General features: G+C 45.6%; 1 protein-coding gene across 1 annotated transcript in view; it reads right to left on the minus strand.

Annotated features, from left to right (window-relative positions):
- LOC107124583 overlaps positions 1 to 10,224 on the minus strand; it is a 117,009-nt gene that overhangs the window by 74,263 nt on the left and 32,522 nt on the right. Inside the window, 1 exon segment of the mRNA XM_015428070.1 lies at positions 4,482 to 4,498. Coding sequence (XP_015283556.1) covers positions 4,482 to 4,498 — 17 coding nt within the window.

Below are 10,224 nucleotides of genomic sequence, written 5' to 3' on the forward strand. Positions count from 1 at the left end.
AAATATTTTTTGACTTTTTCTGAGAATAAAACAAAATATACTTTTGTGTATCTGATAAAGAGCAAAGATGAGACACTGAATAAATTCAAATGTTACCTGGCCACAATTAAAAATAAGTTTGGCAGAGCACCCCAAAGCTTACGCACTGATGGAGGTGGAGAATATTGCAATGCTGAATTTAAAGCATTTTTGGAACATGAAGGGATTGAACACAAGGTGACTATCCCACATTCGCCTCAACAAAATGGATCTTCTGAGAGGCTGAACAGAACAATTCAGGACATGTGTAGGGCAATGCTTATGCATTCTGGACTACCAAACAGCCTATGGGCTGAAGCTGTGAACACAGCAGTGTATCTACACAATAGAGTACCCTCAAAGCTTACTGGGACCACTCCTTTTGAGGCCTGGTTTAAAAAGAAGCCTGGATTAAAGCACATCAAAGCTTTTGGTTCCAAAGGGTATGCCCACATACCAAAGGAGAAAAGGGGAAAACTTGACCCCAGAGCTGAAGTTGGATTCGTAGTAGGGTATCCAATCGGTGGAAAGGGATACAGGATATACAATCCACAAAATTGCACAGTTAAGGAACGCAATGTTGTATTTGTTGATGAGAGTGATTTGCCAAGTGTTTCCAGTGCAACTGATCCACAGATGTCTGGGACTGCACCTGAAGAGTTGGTGACATGGTTACCTGTAGTGATCACCGGGGAACCGGCAGGTCTACCTTCTGAGGAAACTACCAGAACAGAAGGGGAAGCGGGAACCACACCAGAGGAGGCAGCAGAACCCACAACCAGTGTGAGACGGTCAGAAAGGAGCACTAAAGGGCAACCACCAAAGAAATATGGATTTTGTGAAACTGTGCAATCCGCAAAGGAGCCCAAGAACTGGAAGGAAGTATGCAACCTACCTACGAGTGAAAAAGACAAATGGATTACAGCAATGGAACAAGAAATACTATCCATTTACGAGAAGGAAGCATGGACTCTTACTAAGCTACCTCAAGGCAGAAAGCCTGTTGGATGCAAATGGGTTTTCAAAATAAAGCATAAAGAAGATGGAACTGTGGAGCTATACAAAGCACGCCTAGTGGCCAAAGGCTATTCACAAGAATATGGGACTGACTATTTTGAAACTTTTGCTCCAGTTACCGACCAAGCAACTTTCAGAACACTTCTTAGTGTTGCAGCATCAAGAGACATGGTTGTAGAGCATCTTGATGTAAAGACTGCTTTTCTCAATGGAGAACTATCCGAAGAAATCTACATGGAACAACCTGAAGGTTTTAAAGTCAAAGGACAAGAGGATTATGTCTACAGACTCAACAAAGGACTCTATGGGCTAAAACAAGGAGCAAAGGCCTGGTATGACAAAATTACTGGACTGCTACAGAAGCAAGGTTTTGAACAAGGGAAAGCTGAACCTTGTCTGTACACTAGAATTAAAAATGGACAATACCAGTATGTTCTTGTTTACGTTGACGACCTGATCGTGGCCTGTCAAAACAGAAAGGACATCAAAGACATAGCTGATGGACTGAATAAGGACGTGGAAGTCAAACAGCTAGGAGATGTACAACAGTACCTCGGAATGCAAATTGAGAGACTCGAGGATGGGACTTTTCTTCTATGCCAGAAACGAAAGATTATGGACTTTGTAGAATCTATTGGCATGAAGGACTGTAAAACATCATCCATACCAATGGAACCTGGATATCTGAAGGAAAAGAATGGACAACCACTCAGAGACATTGGAGAATACAGAGAAGCAGTTGGGAAACTTCTCTACCTGAGCAAAACCACGAGACCAGACATCACAGCGGCAGTTGGCACCTTATGCAGAAAAGTGAGTTCGCCTAATCATCATGATTGGAGTGCAATAAAGAAACTGGTGCGGTACCTGAAAGGAACAATGGACTTACAACTGAGAATTGCACCGTCTGAAGGGCCCAGACTAGTCGTATACATGGACGCCAACTGGGGAGAAGAATCGGACAACTACAAGTCTACAAGTGGATATCTATTTTTCTACGGAGATGGACTAATAGACTGGACTAGTAGAAAACAAACTGTTGTGGCGCAGTCTACAGCGGAAGCGGAGTGTGTTTCAGCAGCAAGTGCCTGTAGTAGACTTGAATGGATTTTTCATATGTTAAAGGACTTTGGAATAAGAGAACCTGTACCTGTACTTATGTTTGAAGATAATCAGGCTTGTATTACCATATGTAAGGAAGAAAGCACCACAGCTAGAAGTAGATCAATTGGTATTAAGTGTGCTTTAGTGAAGGATTTGTACCAGAAGAAGCTGATAGATATTGAGCATTGTCGTACAGAAGAAATGGTGGCTGACATTCTGACTAAGCCACGGACCAAAGAGAAATTTGAACGTCTACGTAAAATGTTGAATATGATTGGTACAAATGTTGAATTGAATAATTAATAATGTTTTTGTATGTATGACTTACATGTCAGACCTTGAGAAGGGGTGTTGGAAATGTATGTGTTTACAAGGTCTGATTCAGTCATTATAGGGTTAACTTGTATTCCTAGTTTGCTATTGTTTAGACTGACCTGGAAGGGATACCTGGCACTAAGCCAATGGGGGATTTGCCCGGGAAAAGTAACTTCTATTTTGATGCAGATTGGTCATTTGTTCCAGGTGACTTCCTTTCTAGGGGTCAAGAAGAAGGAGGAAATCTCCATTACGTGTGTGCTTGTCTTCAGTATAGGAAGCTTAGAAATGTAGCTCTTAGTGTTTTGTTAATTTGTAGCAATCCCGTGTACCTTTTCCCTTAGAATAAAGTATTTTTAAAAAGCAAAGAAATCTCTTCTTTCCAATAGAGCAAGATCCATCAAATAGTCTGAGTATTAAACAATTTTTGACTATTTACAACAACCCGGGGGAACTGCGATCCCCCGCGATCCCCCCCGAAATGACCTCTGGGAATAGGCATTCTGACAGATTCCTGATTTGGAGATACATTTCTGTTCCTTAACTGTTGAATATCAGCTCTGAGGAAGAGTTCAGTCAAAGAACTGAAAGAGTCTGAGTCTCAACCAAGGCTGAAGGCAGTTTTACCCAGCCAAAAAACTAGGAATGAGAGTTGGCAGTGAGATGGGGCTCCCATTCAGGGCAAAGGAAAGGGAATATATCTTCTAAGGAGAGAAGAAGAAGAATCCCTGCCCAGTTAAACAGGTGTCATGGGTCAGCCAGGACTCAGCAATGGTGAGGACTCCTCAGGAGAAGAGGAACCCATGTAGCTGGCTCTGAGTTAGCAGAAGATGAGAAGATGAGCTGCAGGCTTTTCAGGGTTCACAGCCAACAGCTGGGGCAGAGCCACCAACACCCTCCAGCCCTAAGGCAACAGGTAAAACCCAGCTGATCTTTCCCAGCCTTCCAGAATCACCCAGACCCTTAGAGCACTGGCGACAAAGGCTAAGGGCAGAACAACAGGAGAGACAACAAGAGTGCACGCCTCCTGGTCTGACACCAGCTGCTTTAGTTTCAGGATTACCCCTGAGCAGCTAGCTGCAAGCACAGTCCGTAAGCACAAGGCTATAAAAACCAGCCAAGGGAAGCTATTAGGTGTGGAAGCAACAAGTCATTGTACTACAGCTTCTGCTCGTGTGACCCTTGGACTGGCTTCTGAGTTTGGATTTTGGCTCTGTGTAACTTCTGCTTGTGTGCAGCCCTTGGACCTCTTGACCAACCCCTCAGGTAATGACTCTCTGGCTCTTTGCTACTTGTATCTGAATGCTTGCACCCTATGTGCTCTGCTGGCCTGCCTTTGCCGGCCCTGTGACAACAGGAAAATGAGCTCTGAGGAGATTCCTAGTCTGGTGTAAAAAGGAAACTGCTGTAGACACCTCAAGAGTTAGATAGAAACTGGGGTTTCAAAGGAAAGGAGCTAGGTACTGAAGGACGGTACCAGCCTCAAGGAAACCAGAAGGTTATAGGATACTCTGAGAAGAAATATCATATTATTTGGGAAACCATAAGGATATTAAGATCTAAGTAACTAAGAACTATGATCTGTACAACCACTGATTTCTGCCTTAAAGTTACCAGCTCCCGAATTCACCTGACCTTTCCCAGAATGTTAAATAAAATATTTTGATCTGTTTGACCTTATATTGTCTCAAGTGCCATTTCAAGGGGTTCAGACCTTATCCTTCCCTCAGGTTCCAGGGCTGGGCTAAAAGTCATACAATATATCAATGACAGGGTGGGACAGACAAAACTTTTAAGACAACAAACAAAAGCACGTTACTCAGAGAAGCTCAGTCACAGAAGTGGGGAAAATTGGAGGGAAAATCTACATCTGAGTAGGTGATCCCTCAGGGTCTGCTCTTCTCGAATGATTCTGAGTTCAGAGTTTGTAAAAACATGGGATGCAAAGAGGGCTGGCTGCTTTTCTCCTTAATGGTGGAGTTTGTGAATCCTTGGAGCCATGGGTTAACAGAGCCTTGTAATTCTCAGTGACTCTTTGCAAAAGGTGTAATGTATCCAGAGGGTACTGTGCCTTTCAGTCGGGGTTGTTTGGACCTCTTCAGCCCCTGAGGTTTTGGAGAGCTGCTGGAGTGGATGGAGTTTCTTGTTCTCATTAGTTGTGTTCTGGGGCAACAAAGTACTTATGCTTCAGGCCTGCTGAGCTTCGTTTTCTGACTCACTCTATTGGGACTGCCTTGGTTCCAAGCGGCTTAATGTTTTAAGCATGTTTGTATTTTGAGTAAAAAATATTTTAATTTGGTTTACCTGTGTCCTTTCTGAAGTTTATATCTCTGGTACCTGGCATTACATTTTATGGCACATATGGCCCGGCCTGACAAAGTGACATTTATGATTTTGATAAGGTTCCTCATCAAAGGCTCCTAAGCAAGCTCAAAAATCATGGGATAAAAGGAGAAGTCATTTTATGGATCAAAAACTGGCTAATTAATAGAAAACAGAAAGTGAATATAAATGGGAAATTTTCTCAGTGGAGGGTGGTAAGCAGTGGGGTACCGCAGGGATCAGTACTTGGTCCACTGCTTTTTAACTTGTTCATTAATGATTTGGAGTTGGGAGTAAGCAGTGAAGTGGCTAAATTTGCGGATGATACGAAGTTGTTCAGGGTGGTGAAAACCAGTGAGGATTGTGAGGCACTCCAAAGGGATCTGTCAATTTTGGGCGAGTGGGCGTCAACATGGCAAATGGGGTTCAATGTGGCCAAGTGCAAGGTGATGCACATTGGAGCCAAAAATCCTAACTATAAATACACGTTGATGGGGTCTGAACTGGCAGAGACTGATCAAGAGAGAGATCTTGGAGTTGTAGTAGATAACTCACTGAAAATGTCGAGACAGTGTGTGACTGCAATAAAGAAGGCCAATGCTATGCTGGGGATTATTAGGAAGGGTATTGAAAACAGATCAGCCAATATCATAATGCCCCTTTATAAATCAATGGTGCGACCTCATTTGGAATACTGTGTGCAATTCTGGTCACCACACCTTAAAAAGGATATTATAGCTTTGGAAAAAGTGCAGAAAAGGGCAACTCGAATGATAAAAGGGTTGGAACACTTTCCCTATGAGGAAAGGTTAAGGCGATTAGGGCTCTTTAGCTTGGAGAAACGACGGCTGAGGGGTGACATGATTGAGGTTTATAAGATTATGCATGGGAAAGAGCAGGTAGAGAAAGAGGTACTTTTCTCCCTTTCTCACAATACAAGAACTCGTGGGCACTCCACGAAATTGCTGAGTGGTCGGGTTAGAATGGATAGAAGGAAGTACTTCTTCACCCAAAGAGTGATTAACACTTGGAATTCACTGCCACGGGAGGTGGTGGCGGCTACAAGCATGGACGGCTTCAAAAGGGAATTAGATAAGCATATGGAGCAGAGGTCCATCAGTGGCTATTAGCCACAAGGTATAGATAGGGACTCTGGGGCAAGTGATGCTCTGTCATCTTGGTGCTTGGGGGGGTCAACAGTGGGAGGGCTTCCAGTGTCCTGGCCCCACTGGTGGACCTCCTGGTGGCACTGGTATTTCTGGCCACTGTGTGATACAGAGTGTTGGACTGGATGGGCCTTTGGCCTGATCCAACATTGGCATCTCTTATGTTCTTATAATTACCCCAGTGGATCAGGAGCATCCTTGTTGTAGTGTGTGGATCAGGAATAATGTTATTGTGCTATATTAAGTATCAAGCTTTTTAAGATATGCTTGTTTGGTCCTTCAGGAAAGAAAAACATCTGTGGTCACACACACTAATGTAGGGCAGTGCAGGAATCTCCTGCCTGGAGAATTTGTAACCCAAAAGTGTTTGTGTGCTGAGAGAAGTCTGGTGATTCCTACGCAGTCAGTTAGCCTTGAGAAAGGCAGATAGCAGACAGCTGCCTGAGAGCTTACACACACACACACACACACACACAAACATTCCTTAAGGATGCTCTAATGCTTGTAACTCCCGGTGTATAAATAAAGCTGCTGCGTGAGAGAAGGGAGTTCCTTTCTTCCTTCCTTCATTCAGATCAGTTCCTGCAGCCGTTTGTGTCGTGAACCCTGCACCCCACACCCCAAGGAGCAGCACCACACACTAAATAATCCACTTTCAGTGCACTTTCCAACTGGATTTTGCCAGTTCACACAGTAAAATCCAATTGGAAAGTGTACTGAAAGTGGATTGAAAGCCGATTATTTAGTGTGTGTGACCACAGCCTCTATTTGGCTTTTTAAAAATCTGTTGTAGATGTTATGAGCTTGGTCTCCAATTTCTGAGGATCAGTCCGTTAAGTGGGTCCATCTCAAGGAAAACTGGAGCGCGGCTGTACAGTGCTGTACAAGAACGAAAACAGCTTCTTGCTGCCCTTCCCATGAAGCCCCCGCTGTACCGGGCTTCAGCCTGCTTGCCTTCAGCGATGCCCAATAATGCAACTGGACGGGGCTGTTCTGGAGTAACTCCGAACCAGGGCTGCGTTCCTGGGAGCGCAGAGTTATCCAGAGCAAGCCCCACTGAGTCGCGTACTGCGTCGCTGACGGCAGCCTGGCTGAAGGCAGCTCCTCAGTGGGAGGGCAGGACACGCTTTTCATTCCTCTGCAGCACTGCAAAGGTTAAATCCACAGAGTTGTTTGCTAGAGAGGCCGGCCAAGGATTGGGGGGGCGGAGAGGAAAGGCTCTTTGCTTCGGGGAGGCGGAAAGGGTTTCCTTCGGCATGGCGGAAGAGAGCAGGAAGTACTTCAGAGATGCAGCCTACGGGGAAGCCGTGCAGCCAGATCCCGTGAAGGTTTACTTAGAAGTAAGGGGGGGGGGGATGAACTTTTAGGTCTTGGAAGGGAGAAGGACTGGGCCACGGCTGTCATGGTGTTGCCAACTCCCGGGTGGCAAATTCCTGAACTTGGGTGTGTGTGTGTTGTTGTTTCTGGGAAAGGCCAAGTTTGGGGGCGGGGTTGTTGTTGTTCAGTCACACAAGTCGAGTCTGACTCTTCGCGTCCCCATGGACCAGATCGCGCCAGGCCCTCCTGTCTTCCCCTGGCCGGGAGAGGGGACCTCATTTGGGAGCTATGCCGTAGAGGCCATCCTCCAGTGCAGCCACTTAGTCTTTAAGGGAACCAATTCTCTGTTAGTCGAAGGCCGGTTGTGATTCTGGGAGAACTTCAGGCCCCACCTGGAGGCTGGCAACCCTGCTAGGCACCGGCAGTTTTGCGTCGTTATGTAAGCAGAATTTTTGGGGGGTGGGGTGGGGTATAATGTATTTCAGTACGGCAAAGGTTAAATGTATGGATCTAGATCAAGATGGGGAGCCCGTGTTAGTCTTGTCTGTAGCAGTAGAAAAGAGCAAGAGTCCAGGAGCACCTTAAAGACTGACAACATTTGTGGCAAGGGAATGAGCTTTCGTGAGTCCCTGCTCACTTCTCCAGATGTTTTGGTATCTGAAGAAGTGAGCCAGTGACTCATGAAAATGTGGCAGAATCACAAGTGAGACTGGGCCATTTCTGGATTTCTGTATTCTGGTTATTAGATTGAATCAGCTCTGGCTTCTAGTCTATTGATTCTTTGGCTGAGCAAGAGTGAATTCTCTGATGCACTGGGTCCTAAAAACACAGTGTATATATTTTTCTAAACCCATGAGAGACTAGTTCTAAGCCTAAACATAGATTACTGGGCTCCTTAGATATTTTTGACTTGATACATGTCTGGAGCTTCCTGACCCCTGATAACATAGATCGTTTGTCCAAGAGGCACCATAATATCATCTAGGGCTTTTTGCTCTCACAGATATTATATTAATTACAGGCAAAATTCATACTTGCTATATAGGAGGGGCTGGAATTTGTCAGATATGTCAGATGTTCGTCACAGGCCTAAATTAACAGCTATTGGCTTCTGTCGATTGCAGAAGGTATTTATTGGTGGTGATTTCTATGTTCAGTGTTGGTTCTCGGCCAACCACCCTCTTTAATGAGTCTTGACAGAACGACTAGGATTTATCCTCTATGGAATTACAGTGCACTCTGTTTAGTTATGGGATTAATTCTGTATGGTGCATGCTAGAATGTTACATGTTTGAATGTTTCCTCATTATGGTTTTCAAGGCTCATTAAATACTTTCCAAGGGCACAGTCACAGGAGGGGGTGGGTTCAGGTCTTGCTACGGGGGATGCCGGCAAGAATCCAAAGCTTGCCTTTTGGTGGCTAGGAGGCCCAGACAGGGGTCCCAGATGGAATCAAATGTGATGACTCATTCATGCTGATTGGATGGCCAGAATGCCAAGCATTTTGGCTGTTTCCCCACCTCTGCCTGATGTAGGGATGCCACGCCAGTGTCTAAGAACAGCCTGGAGGTGGTCTGGAATCCCAACTGATCTCTGGACTAGAGATCAGTCTGTGTTCAGAAAATGGCTGCTTTGGAGGGTGGACTCTGTGCCATTATACCCTGTCCTCCCCAGGCTCCAGCCCCAGATTTCCAGGAATTTCCCAACCTGGAATTGGCAACTTTGTGAATTTGGCAGAGTTTGTGTCCCCTCCGGCTCCCCCTCAACCCAGCAGAACTTGGGTGGGCATATTTTATGATGGGCTTAATAGCAGTAAGGACTGGGCTTGGGCTTGTTCCCAAAAGAGGCCAGACTCTGAAAAACAGTCCTTCTGTCTGGGTGAGTTTGAACACGGGGCCAGGAGAAAAGTGGGATTCTTCTCTGGATGAAAGACTTCTTACCTCTGCCCTGCTTCTTCAAAGGGAAAGAAGTTCCAGGGGATGCTGTTTGCTTGGGTTGGTTCCCCTTGGAAGAAGTCGTCCCTGGAGACTTCTGGTGTCTTGGTGCTATTAGCTTTAATGACAGATATCCTGGCAGAGCTGAGCAAGGGTGGAAGCCAGAGGAATTCCCACAGAGTAGCAGATCCACTACCCCACATCAGATGCCCGGAGGGAGTGTTTTTGTATCTAGCATTCTTGAGTCAAATCTCAGCCTTTCTCCCTTTCTCTCCTATCTCAGCTGCTCATTCTCCCCACAGACACATTCCTGCCCCTTCCCCTCAGCTGGGTACACCTGCCTAACACTTCAGGCCTGTCAGAGACATGAGGACAATGGTAAGCATATGGAGCAGAGATCCATCAATGGCTATTAGCCACAAGGTAGAGATAGGAACTCTCGGTTTGAGGCAAGGGATTGCTCTGCATTCTTGGTGCTTGGGGGGGGGCAACAGTGGGAGGGCTCCAAGTGTCCTGGCCCCACTGGTGGACCTCCTGATGGCACCTGGTGTTTTTGGCCACTGTGTGGCAGAGTGTTGGACTGGATGGGCCATTGGCCTGATCCAACACTGGCTTCTCTTCTGTTCTTCTGTTCTTAAAGTGGTCAGCAGTCCCTCTTGTCCTTTTTGGGTTTACCTGAGGAATTAGCCCCTAGGACAGCCTGATCCAGTGTAATGAGAGGTTAAGCTTCTTAACATCCTTAGAGAGCCAAACAGAGAAATTTAACTATCCCAAGTCTAAAATAGCTTGGTTTCTATGTAGAAAAATGATCTTAAACCTGGTCTACAAACCACAAGAAGCCCTTTTGTTCTGATCTACACGGCAATTTGTGGGTGTCTCCTGAGCATATGAAGGTTTATGGTGTTCACTGATGTATCTCCATTCTCTTCTATTTTGTCTCTCCTTCCCCCCCCCCAGAGAGAAGCCTCTCTTCATAGGCAAGTGACCAAAGGCATCTTTACCCAGTCAGAGGTGACCCAAGAGAAAGGGAA

Source organism: Gekko japonicus, unplaced genomic scaffold (genome assembly GCF_001447785.1).
Source record: "Gekko japonicus isolate JY-2015 unplaced genomic scaffold, Gekko_japonicus_V1.1 scaffold1053, whole genome shotgun sequence".
NCBI lineage: Eukaryota > Metazoa > Chordata > Lepidosauria > Squamata > Gekkonidae > Gekko > Gekko japonicus.